The sequence below is a fragment of the Caretta caretta genome, chromosome 14 (genome assembly GCF_965140235.1).
Source record: "Caretta caretta isolate rCarCar2 chromosome 14, rCarCar1.hap1, whole genome shotgun sequence".
NCBI lineage: Eukaryota > Metazoa > Chordata > Testudines > Cheloniidae > Caretta > Caretta caretta.
Window position 1 is genome coordinate 8,130,372 of NC_134219.1, and position 25,906 is coordinate 8,156,277.

Below are 25,906 nucleotides of genomic sequence, written 5' to 3' on the forward strand. Positions count from 1 at the left end.
GGAGTCCCCTTGGCAGCAGCTGGGGCTACCCTGTTAAGCAGGCCCACTGAACCCTCACCCTGATAAGCCCTAACCCCCTACACCTGGACCCTCCCGATGAACCCCCCACACCAAGACCCTCACCCCACTGAGCCCCAACCAGCTACACATGGCCCCCATCCCATTTAGCCCCACTCCCCCAGCACCCAGATCTACCCACTCAGACCCCCACACCCAGACCCCCTGCCGAGCACCATCTCCCAACACCCAGACCTCCCCGCTGAGTCCCAACCACATTCTCCTGGATCACCTGCAGAGTCCCATTGCCCCATACCCAGAACCCCTCGAGTCCCTGTGCATCCAGATCTCCCACTGAGCTGCCCCCACCTAGTTTGCCCCATCCAGAAATGTCACATACCACACCTGGATTCCCCCCACACTAAGCCCCTCCACACTTGAGGCAGGAGGGGGGATCAGGGCTGAGGCAGGGGGATGGGGTGCGGGAGGGGGTGCAGGCTCCACGCAACACTTACCTCAAGCAGCTCCAGAAAGCAGCGGCATGTGCCCTCCAGCTCCTACACAGAGGCGCGGCCAGACGGCTCTGTGCACTGCCCTGTCGGCAGGCGCCACCCTCCCCATTGGTCGTGGTTCCCGGCCAATGGGCTGGGAGCCGCGGAGTCAGCGCTCGGGGAAGAAGTGGGGACGGAGGCAGTGTGCAGAGCTGCCTGGCCACGCCTCTGCCAGCAACAGCAGGGATGGGGAGCCGCTTGTGGGGAACCACCCGCGAGCGGCCCCTCCACAGACGACAAAATTTTTACCATGGACATTTTGCCAACCCCTGAAGAAAACTAGCTGCATGGTCCATAACAGAATATCAACTGCAATCTGACATGTCCCTTCGAGAACATGAAAACTGTCATTCTTGCAACCCTGTATCCCTCAGTTTACTCAAAGAACAGGTATAGGCTTTATAATTTATTAATCATTTGTATTATTATAGTGCTTAGGAGCCCCTAGTCATGGTCCAGGACCCCACTGTGCTAGGCATTATACAAACACACAACAAAAAAACATGCAAGTTTCCCAACTCTGCCCTACTCATAAGCCTCAACCTAGACATGGAGTTACCCCCTCTAGAAGTCAGAGGATTGCTCAGTCTTCGTGACCCCCTAATCCGTGAAGGCTGCCAGTTATTGTAATTGTGGTTTTGATTGAAGACATAGACAACTGTCTATGTGTATAATAAGAGGCCTTATTATACACTATTTAGCAAAGTGTGTTAAACTTTTAATCTTGATTCCATGATGGATTTTTTGCTTTTTGCTGTGAACATAGTGAGTGAAAATCCAATTAACATGATTGGATAGCAACATAATATTCTTCACTAAATATTTGGGCAAGGATTTAAACTTTAACAGTTTTCTCCATGACTGCACTGATTCTTTTTAGCACAGCTCATGGATGAGTTCATTATACTAGCAGCCATTAGTTTATCACAGCATAAAAATGACAAACAATTAATTAGTGAGTCTTGAAAAAGGTAATAAAAAATGACACTAGCAAAGTGATAAGAACATAATTTGACCTATTTTTTTCTTTTTGTACTTATACGATCATGTCATTCTATATGTTGCAAGCAGCTTTTATTTTTAAGCAAGAAAAAAATAATCAATGCTCTTGAATTATTCTGATGCGTTCTAAATTTTTGAAACTAATAAAAGAATTGCAGAATATGAACTGAGTTAAAAGTTGATTAATTTCAATTCTACCCTCATTTTTTAAAAGAGCTACTATGTTAGTGGTCCAAACCACTGCAGGTGCTAAGAGTGTTGCTCAGTATCACAGGCTATTCCTGCAATATTTTTATAAGGGCTTCAAGGTCAAGGTTCTGCAGCTGCAGAGTCTATTTCCTTTGTGGAGAGGTGGAAATGGCTATGTGGTATGTCAGATGCCATCAGGTGGTCGAGGGACATCTACATAGAACACATCGGTAATACCAGGAGGGATGAGCTGGAGTGCTGATGAGAAGAACCGTTGGGAAAGTAACTCAAATACTTTCCTGATGGACTGTTTTTTCCTCCAAATGGACAACCAATCCTAAATTCTCAATTACTGAGGGACAGTATTCACTCATTGATATATTTTGCTTTCCGTCACCAACTCTGTGTATAACTTTTTTCATGAGTAACGTACCCGAATGCATGGATGCTAGATATCTGAACTGTATACTTAAATTCATTCACCTAAATTTGGGTTATTGCTGTTTATGCACTATATGTATCTTATGACTTTAAAAACAAACGTTGTATTTGTGGATAATCTAAGCACTAAAACCAGATGTACAGACACTTTTTTCTCAACTTATGTATTATATACTTTTTTTTATCATTAGCTTTAATAAAAATTTTATTTCAGCAATGTTTGGCCACCTGAACCTGCCTGCTTCTTCAAGACAGAATCACAAACTAGCCATGGCCTTTCACAAAGACACTGGGGAACATACTGAGCATATCCAGTGCAGGTTAACTAACGTCAGCCAGAGCAGGAAAGACTCACAATCAAGGCACCTCTCCCTGAACAACAGCTCCATAATAGGAGTGTCGAAATATACCCCAATTTTTGCTCCCCGCAGCTAATTTCAGAACTTTGTATTTTCTTTTTTTTTTTTAAACAAAAAAACTTCTTGTCTCATTATTTAACAATGGAAAAAATTTCTCACCAATTAACTTTTAAAATGCAAAACTACTATGATTTTATTATGTAAATACAAGTTGTAGTTGCTTCTCTCTCTCTTTTCAACTAAATGTAGCACTGAAATGACAAAGTTGTTCTGCCTTTTGAGGTTCACTCACACCAGTCAAACAAAAGTGTGATACAGTGAAAAAGTTCACACCTACTTGATGATAGCTTCATGGGAGCGATAGTTCTCACACAGCAAGATCCTGCATGGAAACTCTGCAGGGTAGTGCTCATAGAGCCGATCAAGTAACGAAACATGAAGATTTCTCTCCCTGGCAAATTCGCTGTAGACAAAAGGACTGAGCTGTAATAGACACACACATACAGAGAAAATTTAACTAAATATGCAGACTTAGATTTTCATACTCCTAAAAGAAAAATTCTACATCAACTGAGGGATGGCCTGTAAACAACTAAATCTTACAAAGCTGCTTCAGTAGTATTAAGAAAACATATGTCCATGACTTGGTTTGGGGCTAGTTACAATAACTGCATAGAAACACACCTTTCTGCTGCAAAAGTGACACAAGTAAGTATGATCTTAGCTGACCAGCAGAATATTTTGTTACTATGTAAAGATGAAAGGAAGAAAAAAGCTTGTTTACATGCGTGTGCCAAAACACCTTTGTCTATGTTTCGCTTATATAGTTTGCAGACGTCACTGACAATCGCAAACAATGGAAGGTGGTACACACCTTGCAGAATACTATTTTGCAATTCTTTAGTACCTTTAATTTGAAGATCTCTTCAAGGTTTATAAAATTATTATAAGTTATTGTACTCACTGGGAGAACTGGGAATAGAACTCAAGATGCCCTGGTTACCAGTGTGCTTCCCTAATGCCTACACCACACTTACACGGCTTTAGTGGTGACTCACACCATTTGCTGTAGCAGGAAAAGGCATAACCCAGGATTTCAATTTAGAAAGGTAAGGAAATACGGAACTGATTTTAAAACATTGTTTAGACTTGCCTGGAAATGTTAAGCCTACATATATATTCTGCTATGTTAATGATTTGAGATGCTGTATTTATTTTTTCAGTGTCAGCTCACTTTTAACTTTAGAAATGCAAATGTTGCATACTGAGGTGAGATCACTATTTTTTAAAAAATATGAAAACAGCCAAACTATTTTACTTGGAAAAACAGCTTTTTACAGAGGAAGAGGAGGATAGAATAGAGGCAGAAATGTGGCCTAATGGTTGGGGCACTATACTGGGACTCCGGACACCTGGATTCAATTCCTGGCTCAGTCACCGCTTTGCTGGGTGATGTTGGGAAAGTGTCTTCCCTCCCTCTATCTCTGTTTCCCTATCTTTCAGATGGGAATAATGATAATGACCTCCTTTGTAAAACATTTTGAGATCTATGGATGAACAGCACTATATAAGAGCTAGGGATTATTATTAGAACAATAAATGCCCCCTTGGCCCTGTACCAGATCTGTAGGTCCTGCAGTCTCAACAGGGGTATTTATGCAAGGACTAGAGGAGCCATAAGCATATGACATTACATCTTTTGTAGTGGTGCACAAGAAGGGGCTGCATCCTCACTACTAAACCAACAAAGCAAGTACGGCTGACCCTATTCTAAGCTCACTCCCTTTTGCCTACAGGCAGCAGAATGGCATGCCATCATTGGTTTTTGAGACTCCCACAATTTCTAAGCACAGCATGGTGACACAAGGGCAGAAACATAATGGTATTTTCAATTTCAATTCATCTAATAGAATATTCACTGATGGTTTAGATCCTCTTCTTGATGTTGTTGTCATTAATAAAAAAGCATTGCCTAAATCATAACATGTGATATCTGTTTTCCTTCACCTCTTTTAGAGACTGTGTGGGCTAGTGGTCAGAGCAGAGAATGAGAAGAAATTCTGATCCTGGTTCTGCCACTGACTCAATGGATAGCCTTAGGCAAGTTACCTTACCTCGTCGTGCCTCACCTTCCAACGTATAATATGGGGTGATCATACTTATCTGCCCACCTCATTAAACTGAAGCACAATAAAAGAAAGAACTGTCCCAGTAGTTTCAGCATTAGCCTAGGACTTGGCTGAGCTGGGTTCAAACCCCCGTTCTTCCACAGACTTACCTGTGTGACCCTAAGCAACTCACTTAGCCTATCTGTGCTTCTGTTCCCCATCTATAAAATATAGCCCTTCCCTATCTCACAGAGGTGTTGTGAAGATAAATACATTAAAGATTGTGAGGCACTCTACTACTACAGTAATGGGGCCAGATAAATACCTTAAATAGATGGATAAACTTAATACATTTTCTGAGGGAACTATAATATAAACCAAGCTTGATATGAAAAAGTCCTGAGGCTCTTACTTGCATATGGTCTCCAGCCAAGACGATTCTTGTGTTTTTATTAGCTAATGCTAGAGGCATGATCGTCTCACACTCCATGGCCTGCGCAGCTTCATCTAATAGAATATGCGTAAAAAACCCTATAGAATAGAGAGAGACATCAGCAAATATACGAAATTGCAGATGCAAAAAAAAAACAGTGATGACAATAGATAAACTACTGAGAGCATTACATTCTGATATTCACCAGTGAAAACTATCCACACATTCATATGCAAATGAATGTCTACTAACTGCTAAAAACCATCCAAACAATAGCACAGCATATCAGATGGACAACAGTGGCCAACTGATTCAGAAAATTATTTTAACTTTTGCTTGAGAGAACATCTTTTCCCCCTGCCACAGTTGACAACAGTGGAGATAGTCAATCTGGAGCTTCCTTGATACAAACAAGAGGAGATCGCTGGCAGGATGTTCTCCAAATAGGTTTCTCGACTCTGGAATTTGCTTCCCTTCTGGGTCTGACAGAGCCCAGATTTGTTAACCTTCCAGACACACTGCCAAGTCCATCTATTCTTGCAGGCATTTAGATGATCAAGCACTTCAGCCCATGATGGACTTCAAACATGTGTGTAGTCCCATTGACTTTAGTGGCTCTATAACTGTTCTTAAATTTATACACAGACCAAAGTGCTTTGCTGGAATGGGACACTAGGGAAAGTAGGAGTTCACGAGGGGAGAAACTGGAGGGCGAAAGAATTTAAATAATACTGGGCCTGATCTTGGGACAAGAACCTGTCAACCCTCAAAGTAATAATTGGAAATTCTTATGTAATTAATATAATTAGTATATAATCTGTAAAAAGAAAAGGAGTACTTGTGGCACCTTAGAGACTAACCAATTTATTTGAGCATGAGCTTTCGTGAGCTACAGCTCACTTCATCGGATGCATACCGTGGAAACTGCAGCAGACTTTATATATACACAGAGAATATGAAACAATACCTCCTCCCACCCCACTGTCCTGCTGGTAATAGCTTATCTAAAGTGATCATCAGGTTGGGCCATTTCCAGCACAAATCCAGGTTTTCTCACCCTCCACCCCCCCACACAAATTCACTCTCCTGCTGGTGATAGCCCATCCAAAGTGACAACTCTTTACACAATGTGCATGATAATCAAGTTGGGCCATTTCCTGCACAAATCCAGGTTCTCTCACCCCCTCACCCCCCTCCCAAAAACCACACATACAAACTCACTATCCTGCTGGTAATAGCTCATCCAAAGTGACCATTCTCCCTACAATGTGCATGATAATTAAGGTGGGCCATTTCCAGCACAAATCCAGGTTTTCTCACATCCCCCCCACCCCCATACACACACAAACTCACTCTCCTGCTGGTAATAGCTCATCCAAACTGACCACTCTCCAAGTTTAAATCCAAGTTAAACCAGAACATCTGGGGGGAGGGGGGGGGTAGGAAAAAACAAGAGGAAATAGGCTACCTTGCATAATGACTTAGCCACTCCCAGTCTCTATTTAAGCCTAAATTAATAGTATCCAATTTGCAAATGAATTCCAATTCAGCAGTTTCTCGCTGGAGTCTGGATTTGAAGTTTTTTTGTTTTAAAATAGTGACCTTCATGTCTGTGATTGCGTGACCAGAGAGATTGAAGTGTTCTCTGACTGGTTTATGAATGTTATAATTCTTGACATCTGATTTGTGTCCATTTATTCTTTTACGTAGAGACTGTCCAGTCTGACCAAAGTACATGGCAGAGGGGCATTGCTGGCACATGATGGCATATATCACATTGGTGGATGTGCAGGTGAACGAGCCTCTGATAGTGTGGCTGATGTTATTAGGCCCTGTGATGGTGTCCCCTGAATAGATATGTGGGCACAATTGGCAACGGGCTTTGTTGCAAGGATAAGTTCCTGGGTTAGTGGTTCTGTTGTGTGGTATGTGGTTGTTGGTGAGTATTTGCTTCAGGTTGCGGGGCTGTCTGTAGGCAAGGACTGGCCTGTCTCCCAAGACTTGTGAGAGTGTTGGGTCATCCTTTAGGATAGGTTGTAGATCCTTAATAATGCGTTGGAGGGGTTTTAGTTGGGGGCTGAAGGTGACCGCTAGTGGCGTTCTGTTATTTTCTTTGTTAGGCCTGTCCTGTAGTAGGTAACTTCTGGGAACTCTTCTGGCTCTATCAATCTGTTTCTTTACTTCTGCAGGTGAGTATTGTAGTTGTAAGAAAGCTTGACAGAGATCTTGTAGGTGTTTGTCTCTGTCTGAGGGGTTGGAGCAAATGCGGTTGTATCGCAGAGCTTGGCTGTAGACGATGGATCGTGTGGTGTGGTCAGGGTGAAAGCTGGAGGCATGCAGGTAGGAATAGCGGTCAGTAGGTTTCCGGTATAGGGTGGTGTTTATGTGACCATTGTTTATTAGCACTGTAGTGTCCAGGAAGTGGATCTCTTGTGTGGACTGGACCAGGCTGAGGTTGGTGGTGGGATGGAATAAGCTATTACCAGCAGGACAGTGGGGTGGGAGGAGGTATTGTTTCATATTCTCTGTGTATATATAAAGTCTGCTGCAGTTTCCACGGTATGCATCCGATGAAGTGAGCTGTAGCTCACGAAAGCTCATGCTCAAATAAATTGGTTAGTCTCTAAGGTGCCACAAGTACTCCTTTTCTTTTTGCGAATACAGACTAACACGGCTGTTACTCTGAAACCTATATATGTAGATCAGGCTACGCAGTTTATTCACTGGAAAATTCATAATTGGAAAAAACTGATGAACTAAAGCTTTGAACACAAAATTTTACATCTGTAATTGTGTTTCTTAAATGTATTGATGCTCTAGATAGGTAAAAGAGAAATATAAATATATATTTACATTTTTGAGAAATGTGTATATATATTTCTTAAAGATTTAAAATGGTGTCAGAGAACAATTTCAGTACAACGGAGTAAGATTTATTATATGTAAAAAAAAATCTAACAATCATTCTTTGAATTAATATAAAATTCAGGTATTGATTATCGACTAATAATTTATTCAATGCTTTATGACAAAAACTAAGAAAGTGAGCCTTGAACTCCCTGTAACAACTTTATATGAAAATACGCAGCCCTTCACCAAATAAGTAAGGTAAGAACTTTGGTCTCAAAGAGATCACATTCAAATTCTAAAATCTTGGAAAAAATGTATAATGATTTAGAATTTAACCTTATCCATAGCACCGTGTCCAGCCATAAGGAATTAATCTTAAAAATATCTTTAAAGAGATTAGACATTCTCTAAATGTCAGATGAAATTTATTTGTGGATCAAGGAAAGTGATGGGCACTAAGCAGCCTTTGCCCCAGTGAATTAGTCTAGGTTACTTCAAATCAAATAATCTAGAAATAACAAATTAATCTCTTTTTAATGTAATGGTGTGTGCGCGCACATATGTATGTGCATGAGAGGGGAGGGGAAGGGGGAGGTCAGGGAGTCTCCACAGCTAAACAATCCACAAAAAGTACAGAATAATCTGTGGGTGTTTTGAAAAATAAATTATCTGATAAAGATATGAAAATATGTACTGTATGTGAAAAAGCAAGATACCATCACTAACAGCATCCCAAAGGCCTTGATTCAACAAAGCACTTAACATGTGCATTAAGTCCATCCCTCTTCAGCAAAGTGTTTTGCTGGATCAGGGCCTGGAGAAAGCATGGTAGAAATGGTCAAATAGTTTCCATTGAAACAAAGTTTGACAAAAAGAGAGAAATAAAATATTCAGTATCCCCATCTCTCCCATGCTGGATCAGTTCTAAATAATGGACAATGCTAGTTTGTTTGTTTTTTCATTAAAGTTTGATTTTTTTTTTAAATTATCCCCATTTTTTAAATAAACAAAGTTCAGAATGAGGCTAATCTGAATACCAACAAATTTAGATTGTAACATTTAACACTTCTGTAACATTCACTAATTAAAAAGATTCGTATTTTCCTTCTTGTCTCTGGATCCAAAAGGGAAAACCAAAAAGAATATTGAGAGGGTTCATTTATGGCAAGGATGGGGAAAGACGTAAGAGACACTTTGACTGGCACTGAAAAATACTGAACAAGACTATTTCTCAAAAGTATTTTAAAGATATTTCTTGTCTGAAATCTTCTCACCAGGTTCAAGATCCAGTTGACATAGATACTGTGAAGTATTCAAAGTAACAACTACTACTCGTTGTCTAAGAATATCTTCTTTCTGTGGCATCTGAAAGGTGGAATGTGTGCTTGAAATCAAACAGTATTGATGCACAACTGGGTGGACAGTCTTTACCCAGCGATTTCTGAAATATACCCTAGAAAAGAAGAGAGGGGCTCATTTTCTATAGGACTTAAACACAAAGACAGCTTAACATTTCATAAGCTAAGATTCTGTTTTCTATTACATAAAACCAGCTCTTTTGGAAGTTAAATCTTGTCACAGTGTAGAACCGTAGCAACTGAGAATTAATGGGCTGAGCCCATTATATTAATACATGTACACAGCTATTGGACTCAGTTCAACAGTGACCCATGTAACAACTATAAGAATACTGATGTTAATGAAACAGTAAGGCTAAGTACCAAGTATCTATGCATACATTGTACGGATAACTACCTGCTCTTAAGTGGTTGAATCCAATTCAGATAGTTAGCCTCTGAGCTTTAAGAAGCCTGGTTTGACTGTCATGTTTAACTTTTATTCTATTAAAACTCAATTCATTGATACTTTGGGAGTATTTCATATACTGAAAAACAACGAGGAGTCCGGTGGCAACTTAAAGACTAACAGATGTATTTCGGCATGCTCCATGCATCTGAAGAAGTGGGTTTTTTACCCTTATGCCCAAATAAATCTGTTAGTCTTTAAGGTGCCATCGGACTCCTCATTGTTTTTGTGAATACAGACTAACACAGCTACCCCTCTGATACTTGGTTTCATATACTGAAATACCACTTTGGATCCTAATCCTGCAACTGGCAGAGCATATGGCAGTAGTCCACTCTTGTGGTCAATTACAGCTTTAGGGCCTTAAAAAGTATGTGAAAGGATATTGCTCAAATCCTACCCTTCCTTTTACACTTATTGAATGTCTTGTAAACTCTAAGAATCAAACAGAAATTCTGTTAATTATCTTATTGTGAGGGGCCATAATAAAGATATACTATATGAAAGGAGGAGATAAAATGGGGGGGGATGAGGGGAGAAATTCTAGTAGCGGAAGTCAGGATTTTCCTTGACTAAACTTTAGTAATCTGGACATTGTCATCAAAGGCATGGAAGAGAAATGTCATCTTAAAACACATAAATAAGTTAATTTTAATGGGACATACTGTGTTATTTCAATAGAGAGCCTGTTTAAAAACTGATGGCATGATATGACCCAGTTTGTGAAAAGGAATGGAAGGAAAAAAAAAAAAAAAAAAAGGCAGGGGAGAGGGACTTGGGCCATGATCCAGCAAAGCGCTTTAGCGTAAGTAATCCCACTGATATCAAAGGAGCTGTGCCAAATTGCACCAACTAAGGATCTGGCCCAAGATGTCTAAAATCAGCATACAGGCATTCAAAAAACAGGGATTTATGCACCTAAGTACCAACATGATTGAAAGATGTGGGATTTGGACATCCTATGTACGAACTCATGTTTGAAAACTGGGCTCACAATATCTACAAAGATCCTATTCAATTACGCTCCATCTAACAAGACAAAAACAATTACTCAGGCTATTCTAAATTTGGTTTATGAAAACAAAGGTGATAATGTCCTTATGGGCCAATGAGCACAAAATGAAATGCAAAGAGATGCAAATGCATTCATAGATTCATAGATACTAAGGTCAGAAGGGACCACCATTATGATAATCTAGTCTGACCTCCTGCACAACGCAGGCCACAGAATTTCACCCACCCACTCCTGCGAAAAACCTCTCACCTATGTCTGAGCTATTGAAGTCCTCAAATTATGGTTTAAAGACTTCAAGGAGCAGAGAATCCTCTAGCAAGTGATCCATGCCCCATGCTACAGAGGAAGGTGTTGCATTACTCTGAATGACTTAGTTATTCATCAAAGGGTAAGACTTGAAACTGACATTAAGTTACAAAACAGAAACACATTTAAGCTAGAAGTCAATGCAGAAGGAAGTGATTTAAACTCCTGACTTACTCCAGTGAATATAGGAAAAAAAACATTCTAATGATATAAATATGTAGTTATCACCAGCTTTCAAGCTGATAATTTCAACTGCTATTTCATACCTCAGTATAACAAGACATGTGGAATACAGAACAAGGGACTGAGAGTAAGAGCCTAGATTCTATTCCTAAATGTGCCACTGACCTCCTGAGTGAAATAAGACCATTCACTCAATCTCTCTGATTCAGTTTCCCTGTCTGTTAAATGGGGATAATCCTTACCTATCACTTCGTAGAGGTATTTGTGAGGATTACTGAGTTTCATATGAGTTTATGTTTGTAAAGCACTTTGAGAATCTTGGCTGAAAGGTGCTATTGAAATGCAAAATATATGGTCATTAGATATTATTATACCACGCACTGCCTTTTATTACAAAAATTTAACTTTGCGTGACTCAGGTTGGCTGACAGCATCTCAAAAAGTATCTCTGCTCAACAATTAAGTTCTCTTATTTTGTTATGAGATTAAAAAGGGTAGCCTAGAGCAATTATTCACCACTGGCAGAAAAGGCTCATAGAATCTCAGAAAAATATGGTTTTAAGGGACCTCGAACATCACATAATGCATTCCCCCTTTGTCCCCCCACCGAGGAAGTACTAAGTATACCTAGACCATCCCTGACAGGTGTTTGTCTAACCCATTCTTAAAGATGAAGATTTCACAATCTCCTTTGGTAACCACTTCCAGTTCTTAAGCATCCTTCACAGTTAGAAAATTCTTCCCAATATCTAACCTAATTTTGGTACAGACGTCAATTACTTCTTGTCCTACATTCAGTTGACAAGGAGAACAATTGATCTTTACACTTTTTATTGCAGCCCTTTACATATTTGAAGACTGTTACTAGGTCCACCCCCAGTCTTTTCCCCACAATAAACATGCCAAGTTTTTTTTAACCTTTCCTCATAGGTCAGGTTTTCTAAACATTTTATCATTTTTGGTGCTGTCCTCTAGACTCTCTCCAATTTGTCCACATCTTTCTCAAAGCATGGCACCCCAAAATGCAACAAAATACTCCACCAGAGGCCTCAACAGTACCAAGCAGAGCAGGACAATTATCTCCTGTATTTTACACATGGCACTCCTGTTAATACACCCCAGAATATATTAGCCTTTTTCACAAGTCCATCACATCGTTGACTCATGTTCAATTTGTGATCCACTAGAACTCTCGGATCCTTTTCCACAGTAATACTGCCTAGCAAATTATTCCCCACTTTGTATTTGCACATTTCACTATTCCTTCCTAAGCGTTGTACTTTGCCCTTGTCTTTATGGAATTTCATCTTGTTGATTTCAGACCAATTCTCAAATTTATAAGATCATTTTGAATTCTAATCCTGTCATCCAAAGTGCTTGCAATCCCTCTCGGCCTGGTGTTGTCCACAAAATGTATAAGCATACTCTCTGCCCCATTCTCAAAATTATTTATGAAAATATTGAATAATGCCAGACACAGGACAGACCACTGCAGGACCCCACTAGACACGTCCTTCAGTGTGACAGCAAATCATTAATAACTACTCTATGAGTTTGAAACCAGTTGTGCACCCACCTTGCAGTAAATGCCTGACAGATGTGAAAAACTGGGAAATGTCATGATATAAACCAATATTAATACTTTGCGACACTTTGAACATAGTGACTATTTTTCGATGCAATTTGTGTCTTCAAAATCTGCTCCTGTAATTTCTTTGACTTTAAGGGCAGAAGGACCCATTATGATTATCTATTGTCTGACATGCATAACAAATGCCAGAGAATTTCACCCAGTAATTCCTGCATCAAGCCCACAACTTCTGGTTAAGCTAGAGTATACATTTTTGATTCCATTAATTTGAATACTTGCACTTGTAAGTATCTGACTGCAGGTGCTATCAGGCAGTTACAAGTGCAGGTACTCAAATTTGTGCCTGCAATTTATTTTGCTTGAGCAAAGTTACAAGTGCAAATGATATGGGTGTAAATTGTGGCCATGGAAAGGGAGGTTTGAACTCAGCCAGCTGAGAATTTAGGCCGCAATATCAAGCATATTATGTCAAGAACGCAAACAAAACACCTAAATTAAGAGGAAATTCAAATCTGAACATTGTGGCTCAGGCTGACCTATCTTTGCACAGAACTAGAATACACTGCACGCAGTGAAAACCATAGGAAATACATGGTGAAACTGAAAAAAGAATGGAAAATGTACACAGCAATCTCTGTCAAGCAACTAGTACTTTGTAATAGAAAACCTGCAAAATCTCACAGCAGAGATCCATCCCTTTTCAGAATATGGCACTGTACATGTTGCAGTACTTTCTAATGCCATTTTAAAAAGCATTTCGGGTACAACCTGCAATTACAATGAAATCCATTTAAGTTATTTTTCTAATCTGATACAAGTATGTTCCAGAAAATGCATTTACTTTTGTTGAGGTCTACACTGATAAAAAGTATAGAGTGTGGATCAAATTCTCTGCTAGTCTAACTCTCTCCATTTGCTTCAGAGTTACACCGCAGAGAATTTGGCCCAATATGTCTGTTCAGTGTTCACCTGCATATTTTCTTCTGTTCCTCCACATTATACTGTTGTGGCTGAATTTCTATCAAATTGTTTGAGTGAGCAGGGCCAAAAGTCTAACTGTAAAGTAACTAACTTCCACATGTGATTAAAATTCAAGTCCATCTCCATGCTTATGAGCTGTGTTGGGAATGCTCCTAAGTCACCTAGGGTAAATTTTCAAAAGCAACTGAGCGAATGAGCCAGGAATGGGGCCTTAGGCCTCAAGAAACGAACCTCTGGGACAAGCGAAAGGGAACCTCATTTCAACTGAAAAAGAAAAGGAGTACTTGTGGCAATTGGTTAGTCTCTAAGATGCCACAAGTACTCCTTTTCTTTTTGCGAATACAGACTAACACGGCTGCTACTCTGAAACCTGTCATTTCAACTCAGGCTCTAGAAAGGAGGATCCTCTCAGCTTTTCTACCTAGAAAGGGTAAATGAGCACTGCTTTGGAGCATCCAAAGTCAACCTCCTTTCTGAACCAGGGAACATGAACATCTCTCCCCACTTCTTGGTAAGGTCGTCAGAATTCTCTCTCCTCTCCTCCCCTCCTCTCCCACCCCCCGCTTCAGGACATGGTCCAGAGGACTCCACTTGAAGGAACTCCGGTTCTCATTCTCCAGAATTGGAGTCAGCTTTTTCTCATTTGAAATCCCTCAGATACAAGGCAGCTGGGAAGACTAAAAGTCTCATCTGAGGCCACTGTTAAAATTAAAAATCTAGGAAGTCCAAGGAATCAAAGAGAAACTTGAAAAGCAACTGATTTCTCCCTTATTTCTTCAAAATCACCGCTAAATAAAAAGGTGAATTATTAAATCTGGGCAGGAATGCTCACACTACAAAAGCAGAAAAAAAATTTCCTCTGGAAAAGTCTGAAGCCAAGAGAAAAAACCCCACACCTTTGGCACATATAACCAGCTACACCCGTTTCAGGTGGTATGGAACAAGAGCCCGTGTGAAGTTAAAGTAGATTCACAGTTGCCTTTTCACTCCTCCTTTGAGGTTAGGATAAGATCTCAGTGGGAATTTCCAGAAAAAGGTAAGTAACTAAAGAGGCAGATTTTCACATTTTATAAGAGTCAAGAACCCAAAATTTCCATGTCCCAAAAACAGTGTCCAAAAAGCTTATGTACAGGTAATTTCTCTGGCTACAGGCATGATTATTCCCTCGGAGAAGGACATTTTTCCCTGAAAGGGATTCGATTAAAAGAAAGATAAAGAGCTCCCTGAGAATGGATTCTGACTGGCTGGCAGCTGTCCTGTAAGCTGCTCTCTGTGCTACATGTTTAGGTAGCATTTCTATGGCATGGTGTAATGGCTTTAAGTCCATCAGCACCATTAAGCATAACAATTTCGGCTCTCTAGTGAAAGATGTTGTCTTAGCTCTGCTTTTATGCCCAATGCTTCCACAAATATCATGCATTCTTCTGCCACAGCCATGGGCCCCAGATCTGCAGCTAAGTTATACTCACCAGTTGTATCCTTGGAATGCTGGTGATTATTCTAAGTTTCTACATGTTTCATAATTCTCTGGTTCAAATGCTATTCAAATAAACATTGGAAAAGGTAGTGCCTGATAATATTGGCATACCAAAAATGCTTTCTTCTGGTTACTAAAAGGATATTCAAGCAATCATGCAGCTCAAAGGAGTCCTTTTGGACCCAGCATCGGCAGAAGCATAGCCCCAGAGATTCCAACTATAAACCTAAAAAGTACTGGAACAAAGGCAGCAGGGGAAAGTCATCCAGCTCTTCTGCTGTGTCTGCCTGCCCTCAAAGCCTCTGTTCGACAAGCTAAGGCCTTTGGCTGGATATAGGCACATGGGGAACTACCTGTCAATTTCTTCCTGTACTGGCAAGCCTCCACAAAGAGATTAGCAAGTCCTGGAAGCAGTTCAGCATGGACGCCTCCTGGAAGTGACATGACAAAACATTCTTCATCCAACCTCCGCTGTCCAAAACCACACAAAAAAACACTAGTTATGCAAGAATTCTGTCACCACCTTACTCTGGGGGCCAGAAAGTCTGTACAATACCAGAAACATTCTCAAGGCTATCCTATGTATTTTTTTTTATCATCCACAAGAGGACAAGGGAGTCAAAGTATTATTAAACCTAACGCAGCTCAATGCCAGCATAAGAAAAACTAAAAAAATAACGAACTCCCAGATGGAAACATCTGTTTCAGCCTTTGCTGCAATACACCTGGGAGATTTCCTAATCTCAATAGATCTGGCTGTCATTTCACATCCCTACCACAGCGTGCTGCTGCTTTTTCATGTCCCCTTCACATAGGAGGATCTCTAATTTAAATCCTAGTCACTCCCCATCAACCCCTCTGCTGCTCTTTGGTTTAGTGACTACCCTAAAAGCCCATGCACATCTAGCCCTGTGGGAAGATATGCTGATTCACACCAGAAGTTCCTGCCACTGCCTCATCTGGAGACAATGAAGAGGAGCCCCAAACATGGGAGGGCCCCTCCTGCCCACCTGGCTCCAGCCCCAAATCGGAGTCCGCCTCGGTACCAGCCATGGTACCTGCCGCAGTACCTTCCCTGGTACTTATTGTAGCCATGATGCCGGGCACGGTGCCACTGGGTCTGGTGCCGGTCCTGCTGTTGGTGCTGGCCCTGCTGTCAGTGCTGGACGCAGTACCAATTGTGGCACTAGCAGTGGTAGCGGTGGCTGATGCTTGGGAGAAATCTCTGGCCCTAGACGCAGTTCTTCTCTCAGAAGCGACCGAAAAGGAGCAGGCCGAGGCGGACCACTGGGACTGGTGGTCAGCCCACGGGGTCCAGAAGGGCCACTGAGTCGGCATCTGAGATGGCACTTGCCATTGTGGTGGCCACGGTACCGGGGAGAAAGTTTGAGTCATCCCTACTGTCTGGGAGTGCCAGCGGCTACGGTGCCAACTTCTCCCGGGACACCAATGAGTCCATGTCTGATATGTACTCCAATGGGTCCGCGCATGGAGACCATGGTGGCACCATGCCTGTCGGTGCTGGGGCAATGGAGACCATTGCCGAGACAGAGCCTGCTTGCCTGTGGACTGCACCGGTGGCCTCTGTGTCGTTTGGGGCCTCGGGGCCAGGGCAGCGGCACCGTGATCGGGAGAGTGCGGACCTGTCAGAGATATCGGGTCCCGCGCCGCCTCATAAGTTTTGGGTGTGGAAGGGAGGCCCAAATCTTCCACCTGGGTCTCCTCCGGTGGCACCGGACTCAACGGTCCTTCCCATGGGCCTGGGGTCGACGGTGCCAGCTGTTGAGCTGGGGGGGGAGGTGTGGTCTTGCATCAGTCGCCCTACCCTTCGGTGCTTCCCATTTCCTTGCATGGGAAAGCGAGCGCCCTCTATCAGTCTTCCTGTGCTTCTTCTTTGGGACAGGAGACTGCAAGCGGTGCCAAGATTGAGACTGTGCCGTGCTCGGTGCTGGGGAGTGCCAGTGCCGAGGGTCTCTGACTCCAGAGTCCTTCCTCAGCACCTCCCAGACTGAAGCTGGCACATTGCACACCGATGCTGAGGAGCTCAGTGCTGTGTCCATGGGATTCAACTCAGACTGAGGGCGAAGAGCTGTTCCCATTAGCAGTAACTTTAATCTGTGATCCCTCTCTTTCTTCATGTGGGGCGAAAACTCCTACAGATCTTACATCTGTCTGTTTGATGAGTCTCCCCCAAGCACTTTAGATAAGCTGAGCGTGGGTCGCCCTTGGGCATGGGCTTCTGCCAAACCTCACATGGCTTAAACCCCTGGGTCTGAGGCATGCCCCAGGTCCGGGAAGGGACGGGGAAACGGGGGAGGGAAACACCCCTCAGTACCTCAAGTCCAAATATCTAACTAACTATAACACCTTTTTTAAAACTATCTGTAACTATTTACTAAAAACTACACTAGAGGATCGCTCGTTGAACACGAGAGCCTAACGCTCCGACGACCGTCACTGCCGGTAAGAAGGAACTGGAGAGGTGGCGGGTCGGCGGGGCACTATATGTGGCGCCATGAAAGCACGACTCCATGGGTCTCCAGAGCCGACCCGACAGATGCTGCTAGGGGAAAAACCTTCCAGTACACACCCCTAATTGGATATGAGCAAGCACTCAAAGAAGAAATCTAATTATAGAATAAACCACCCGTTTTGGGATGTGACTACCCTGTTTTTTTGGCATTCTCAGCTGTGTCCCACATCAGGCACGGTCACATAAGCTACCTCTTCTCAACTATCTCATTCATGGGAGGAATGAACAGCCATGAATAATGTTTTTAATCTTTCACTGGCGGTGGTTACACTCACTGACTGGTCAAATGAAAAAGTTTCGATTTTTTTAAATTAATACTTTACAGCTTTGGAAAAATTCTGTTGATGGCTTGCCAAGCAGGCAAACCCAACAGTGTTCGCATCACAAGTGTGAAAGCACTGAAGCTGCCCTCTGTCTCTGAAGATTAGAGAAGAGACTATATGGAATAAAGGAAATTAGCAGATGAGTAAATTTCCATTAGTGACCCCTTAAGCCTACGCTCCACCAATGCCAAAAATCTTCAAAAAAAGCACGTCCAACCCTCCACAGCTGAACGGATGGACACAAATGATATCTGAGAGAAGAGAGAGGAAAAGAAATTCTCTGAGCTCCAGCAGGGGATTGAAGGATCTACTGCACGTCAGAGCAGGTTCAACCATAATGCACAATCTGTTTCTATTTAAAATATTGTGTTATTCAGTTTTCTCTCATTCTCACATATAATTACATCTGAATTCCTTCACATTCCTATAGATCCCTCCTACAGAGGCTTTCTGAATATATCATTAAACAGTATTTCCCTAACCATATTATTTTCTCATCTCGTTCCTCCACAGCTTCCCAAATCAACATCTCCTACCTCCATGTGCCCTACCTACAACATCTCCCTGCCTCCATATCACATTGAAAAAACCTATTTATTCCTTACTTTAAAGGTGTAACAAAGAGTGAAAAATTGGCATGGAATGGCACTCATTTTGTACTGAAAACTATACTTAAAGTTATGCTGACATTTCCAATATAAACTCTTGCTATTACCTCATAATTTCCTGAAAAAAATTCCATCCTGAGTTACAATTTCCCATGCTTGGTCTCAGCTCTTTACGTTTTTGTCTTTGTAACTGTGACAGTACAAAGCAAAACCAATAGAGGGATGAGTTCTTTCATTTTTTTTCCATTTAAACAATTGGGAAATTAAAGGCAGATTTGTATAGTGTAAAACTCAAGCTACAATTTTTAACACTCAAACATCAGGAAGGAAAAACAAAACTTAGCCTCCCAGAGTCATCTTAACTCACCTACCCTACACATAAGGAATATTCCAGCTCATTAGTTATTTTTAAAATATGTATTTTATACAAGGGGCTAATGTACAATGGGCACAATTCTGACCTCAGATACACACATTCAGCTCCAAATGACTGAGGCTACATCTTAGCTATGAAGTTAATGTAAGTTATCTACACTCCAGTTAACTCCTCTTGAGTAAGACTAGCTTGAGTGAGAGCAGCCATACTCCAATATAAGACTTGAGCTAAAAAGAGTGACTGTGTTAGCAGCGAATGAGTTGTGCTCGGATGAGCTGTAGTCTATCCCACTAATGGGCCACTACCTCAAGTTAAAAGCACCAGACTCAAAGCAAAGGTTTTGTGGGGGGGACTCAAGTTATAACTTGAGTTAACTCTGCAGTGAAGTTGCGTGAATAAAACTGGCCCCCTACATATCTAACATTGGTGAGCTAAGGTTATTAAGATAGCCTCAACTTCTGCACCTCCTAACATTTCAGTGTTTAAGGCAGAAGTCAGTGGGACTCCACACAAGTGCAAGGGTCTAGACTAGCAGTTCCCAGTGTAAACTTAATATTACATTAATGTAAAGTGATGTATTTAATATAAAATTGTATTCACTGTAAAATTAATCTGAAATCTCCTGTATATTAATCAGTGAGAACGTTTAATATCCATTTAACATGCAGAGCTAAAGGTATCTCCGGGGAACAGAATGCTAATGGGTGTTGCTTGTTGTTTAGCATGATTTTTTTGTTTTAGCTTGCTAATGTTCTTCTGATTGCTTATAACCAATTATGTAAATGACCTGTTCTCTAACACAGTCAATGTTTGTTTTAATTCAGATTTTAAGAATTGCTCTGAAGGATTTATTTTTATAAATTTTATATCTCCTGAAGCCTTGCACTCTGGGGACCCTATACCGACGGGGGTCTTTGAACACTACCACAGTACAAACAAAGTAAGTAAGAAATAACAATAATAATAATATAGTGTGCAATAAAAGTTTTCATTGCACTCCTTTGGGGTGACCTACATAATATCTTAAGCTTCGCTATACATCAATAATAAAGCTATCTCCAATCATCCTTTTTAGCATATCACACTATCATGTATTTACTATATTTTTGCTTTGAAGGTGCTTAAATAAACAAATCATTATTTTATTAGAAACCATATTTGAATTTAAAGCAGAGTATTCAAAACTTAAAAAATTCTACAACTTCAAGCACTGCACCATTGATAGAGTAATTTATTCACTTTATAGATAACCTAAACCACAAAATATATGCATACAAAAATTATGCAAGTGTCACTGCTTAGCAAATATTAAGTCATCTGTCCCTTGAAAATAAATGTTACTGTCATCCCAACTAATCTACAGAAACATTCTTAGTAAAGATAATATTTAGCTATTTCATCACTTGTATAGTAAATAAAAGAAAACCTAAAGCAAACTGTTCAGTCATCTATAAACACATCAATCACTATAAGTACCATTTCCTGCCTTGACACTTAACTGCTCCACTTGATATTTTCCTAGAATATAGAAAAAGGCTTATGGCACTACTTAAACTAATGGCAATGATTTTAATTGGAAACTTTCATCCTGACAGACAGAATTAAAGAAGCAAGCAAAGGACTAAGTCTTCTTTACTTTAATTAGAGTAGCTATGAAAACACAAAATGTACTGCTGGTAGGGCAATTATCTTAACGACTGAAGAACAGCCTTTCCTATCCAGACTGCTCAACAAAACACCTCATGAACAATAATATCAAAGACACCTGACAGATCCAATATACTCGGCACAGACACTTGACCTTTCTCAATGCTAGAATGGGATCATCCACCAAAGAAATAAAATGCTTTCTTTGTGCCATAACAAGCTCTAAAAACAGATGAAAGGAACTCAAAGAAACATGAAGAGTCAAAGCTAAAGTTGTCTCATCAAAAATGTCTCAGTAACCTTCCTCAAAAAAGCAAATATTCAAGACTGGGCAGTAACTGACAAGAATATTAATATCAAGTGATAACTTCTTAGTACGGTCATAACCACTGTGGGCTTAACTGCTGGCACCTTGCCCTCCTGAAAGTAAGCATTAATCAACCCCTTCACTGATGGATGCAAAACCTCTGCACAGGGTTTCCACAGAAAGGCAACAGTCCATCTCAGACGCTATAGCCCAGAATTCTTTTGCCACACCAGAAATCCAGGTGAAATCCCACTGTTAATGGTGAATATGTCTCCTCCTGTTTCAACACTATTCAGCTATTAAACTGTCAGAGACTGATTTCATAATCTGTAATAACTGTCTAAGAATACAATCATTTAACTCAGAGAGTCATATCAATTATTAAAAATCAATCTGTCATCTCTAGCCATCAGATGTGAACAACACACTGCATACTAGACTAGTTCAGGTAATTGGATAACAAAACACTAATTTACTGTGCAACAAAAGCCAATGGTACTATATACAAATTACCAAGCTATCGTTTGATGTTCCTCTGAACAGAGAAATCTTTTTCATCACCAACAATTTCAGACTACAGCAATAACTAATAATAATATCAAGTACTTAGCACTTTTCATCAGTAGATCTCAAAGCACTTTACAAAGGAAGTAAGTACCATCATCTCCATTTTATACGTGGAGAAATGGCACGGAAGTGAAAAGACTTGCTCAATGTCATCAAGCAGTCTCGTGGCAGAGTTAGAAATAGAAACCTGGCTTCCTGAGTACCAGTCCAATGCTCTGTCCACTAAGCCAATTTATTTTTCACAATACCCACTTCTCCAAGCAGAAATTAAATATAAAAACATGCATGTGTAATATATTTAGAACATCGGGATTTGTCCAGTTTTCTACAGAGATCAAGAGATTAAATAAATTTACAATAAAACATACTTTGCAATGTAGATGGAACCTGAATGCCACTGGTGTGTAAGTGCAAATGACAACTTTAGGGAGCCGATCAGCATTACTATTTTTAGCACTTATGCCCTGACTTTGACAGGCAGTTAGTCTGCAAGTACTGAGGTCTATTACAACTCTTAACACCACATGCCACATACCTGAAGGCCAAACAACAAAAAAAATGCATTTATCTTTTGAGCTATAGAAGCTCACTCATGGCATAAAAACCTTGAAAAAATATCAGAGTAGGTAGTCTTTTGATTTCTTACAAAGCACAACAGCTGAATGGGGTCCTTATGTCTGTATGGGTCAAGCAAGATGCATGTTCTTCTACGTAAGTAGTAAACTTATCAGTATCCAAACTGAAAATTAAACCATTCACAATGGCCTGTATGTATAAAGTCTCGCATCAGAACATTCCATGTGTACTGCAGGCAACTTCCTGTCCACCAGGATGAATTCCACTGAATAACACTGAACTCCTGTTAAAACAGATACTGCTGAGGAATGAGTGGAATTTTAAGGCTACAGGACTGAACAGCAGCCCGATAGCAAGATAATTCCAGGGGAAAGTCCACAATCACTTATGATGTTCCATTTTTGGCTTCTGCTATGATCAGAGATTTCACAATCTGGTTTCTTAAATATCCAACTGTGTAGTGAATGTGACCCAGAAAACATGCTTCTCATAGATAAGGACAATAACTTTAGTGATACGACTAATTTGGTTTTATTTTGGGAGTCTGGCATAGCTATCTCTTTCATTCCAGTGCAACTACCAATGCTATAACGCCCCTTCTATTTAATTATGCTGATTTTCACAATTAGCTGCTGAACCACCTACAGTACTTTTTAAAAGCAAATGTTTTTAAAGAAGTTAAGAAATGTATAAAAGCCCCCAAAAAAGGAAAATCTGTGCTCCTTTCATTTTTTAAAAAGTGGGAAATTACCACAGGAGGAAAATTATTACTTATATAATCTCACTCACAAACTACAGCAACGCTTTCTGAAGTAATCAAAACCCAGTGCCAATTATATTCAAATTAAAACATTTAATGACTTTTTATAAAAGAGAATATTTGAATTGCAGTTGAAAGAAAATAAAACTGCCTTCTTGAAAGAATCGTGTATTAACTTTACCGTGAAAAAATGTAATTTTTTTTAACCAACTGACATACGTTTTTGAGAGTCAGACTGCAAAGTTGAATGGGAGCCCTGTGCCCAGAAAGAGGCCAAAATTTGGCTCCTGTAGCATAAACAGAATTTTTTACAACTCACACTGCACTCTTTTACAATGTTAAATCACATATTCTCCCCCCATTTCATTGACTACATCTGGTCATTGAAAAGAGGGAGAATATTTCCTTCCATCCCCCACTAACAACAACAGTAGAAGATGTATATAATGCCTTTCATCCCAAAGTGCTTTACAAAGTGCATTATAAGACATTCCTAAGGTGTAGTCGCCTCTGAGGTAGCTTTAAAAAACCCCACAATAAATATGTGCATCTGCCTTTATTTAGACTCCCTGGGCCAGATTCTCAACTTGTGTAAATTGTCATAACTGAAATGATGTCAACAGAGCTATGACAATTTACACTAGCTGTGGATCTGGCAGCCTCTGTGTAACCCTACAGACTTGAATGAGGTTGCACAGCTTAGAAGTTACATAGTAGCATTTTACCTTACATTAAGTTGCAAGTTAATATGGTGTATTCACATCTTGATGCTCAGAGAATCATGCACATAAATTCCCACACTTTTAGATGAAAATACACCACACTGGCAGTATGTTATACAGCATGATCACTTAGCAAAATCTTCCAAAAGACTTTCCTCTGCCGATAACTGAATTCCTCTTCATTGTCTTATTGTAAATTTAAATCCTCTTCCCCTAATTTTTCCTTAGCTAATTCCCCCAAGACACCCATGTCAAGCACATTTATTCACATATACAAATTACTTCAATCTGCCCTTTTAGAAGAGGCCAAACTAAATTCACATGATTCTCTAAATATACAGCTTCTATGACATCAAGAGATTGCTTCAAAAAGCCATGTGGGTCACCCCACTTTCCAAATTACCATGGTAAAGGTGTGCCAAAATCTTTTTCAAAGTACAATCCAATTAATCTCCATTTTATTTCATCATAGTAGCTTTTAGAGGAGCATATCAAAAGTTTGCTCAGCTAGGAAAGACACATTTATCAATAGAAATAATAAAAGCTTAAAAAAGGATGTCTTTATCTTTATTTAACATATGAAACAAAATCACATTGACAATATGCTTCACTTTCCATTTTATCCATATTCCTCTTAAACAGACGGCGCTGTTTAAAGCACTGCTGTTACACGCCAATGTGCTTTTAAGTGTTAACAGTTCTTTAAACTTTTTTTTTACAGACACCTTTTCTTAAGAATAGTATTTTATAGAGACATAATAAACCTTAAAGAATACCTGAGAGGTCTCGCCTGGGGATTGCCTGCTTCTACATATGGATGTAAATAATCCTTTATGTAGAGATCAGCAGCACTATTAGAATGGGTGCAAATGAGAATCCTGCTGGAATAAATGGTGCAAATAAAAAAGCAATGAAGAAACAGAAAACAATTCAAAGCAGTAAAATACAAAAAAAAGGGAACAGTGGCCATCTTCCTACACATTTCCCTCAATGAAACTAGTCACTGGCCTAGCCCAAGTTTATAATTCAATGATGCCCCTTAACTCACTTTTTCAGATAGGAAAAGATTTAAACTTTAAATACAACTTTTAAAAAGTATTTTGTGATTATTAATCTAACCTATATCTTAAATAAAACACAGCCTTTATTGTCTGACACACCCCACAGCTTTCCACTTCAAGTGAATGGCATCTATTCTACATTATGCCAATTGTATTGTTTTTTTTTAATGGGAGAATATATTTTAAGACTATAATATTACTTTCTTAATATCTATTCTAAACAATGACGGATGGGGGTTTTTTTTGTTTTGTTTTTTTTTTAGATGGATGGAAATTCTGTACTGCTAACTTTCACTTGCATTTAAGTAAAAAAAGAGGCATTTCATTTCTAATAAACTATGTTGCTCTCTCTCTATGTCCCAGCTCACCTAGTATCCTGCTGTTGGAGTATGTGCTTGACTGCCTGAGCCAGAGTGAACGTTTTGCCTGTCCCATAGGGACCGATGATAAGAACAGGAGGCAGTTGTATCGAAAGTGGAGTAGTGATAGCCAGAACAGCCTCTTTCTGCTTTGCATTTAGTCGAGGGTCCAACTGCTCATCCCATTGTCTGTACAAAGAAAGCAAGATTGTTTGTACAAGCAGCAGCAATCTAAGGTCAATTAGAAATAAAGCCGTATCGCATATAAAAAAGACAAATTAAAAATACTACATGTTATCAACTGTATCATTTTGAGGCAGTTTTTAACAAAATCAAATGGTATTCCAACAACTAAACAACCACATGCTGTTATCACAAAGCTCCGTTAAAGTTCATGATAAATCAGTAAATTACTCAAAAGCAGACTAACCATTGCATGACTTACATTGGCTAAACTGATCATAATTAACCTCTGGAGTATACATTTTGGTTACAGTGTGCACTTTACCATCACAAAGACAATATAATTAAACGGACACACAACCTACGTCTTCTATTGTCATTAATCAGCCAAACAATACTTATTAATCATGTTTTCAGTAGAATTATGGATGGTGTCAATTGAAACAAGTCACTATTATGTATGATCAAATACAGCCATTCAAGATTGGTACAGCTGAACTAAGAAGAACTGCAAAAAATAACCCAGAGAACTTACAGCTACCCAGTTAATTGAAGGCTTTTCTTCACTTTCGTTCTTTACCAGAAGAAAAATGCA

General features: G+C 40.0%; 1 protein-coding gene across 3 annotated transcripts in view; it reads right to left on the minus strand.

The window, feature by feature from the left end:
• The window catches only part of HELZ (helicase with zinc finger), a 152,124-nt gene that overhangs the window by 59,946 nt on the left and 66,272 nt on the right, over positions 1–25,906 (minus strand). For 2 of the 3 annotated variants that reach the window (XM_048817548.2, XM_048817551.2), the window contains 5 exons: positions 25,138–25,317; positions 24,485–24,589; positions 9,205–9,383; positions 5,060–5,178; positions 2,877–3,022 (listed from right to left, as the gene is read on the minus strand). In XM_048817548.2, the coding sequence (XP_048673505.2) occupies positions 2,877–3,022; positions 5,060–5,178; positions 9,205–9,383; positions 24,485–24,589; positions 25,138–25,317 (729 nt within the window). The remainder of the gene's footprint in view (positions 1–2,876; positions 3,023–5,059; positions 5,179–9,204; positions 9,384–24,484; positions 24,590–25,137; positions 25,318–25,906) is intronic. The other variant, XM_048817549.2, reaches the window with a different exon arrangement.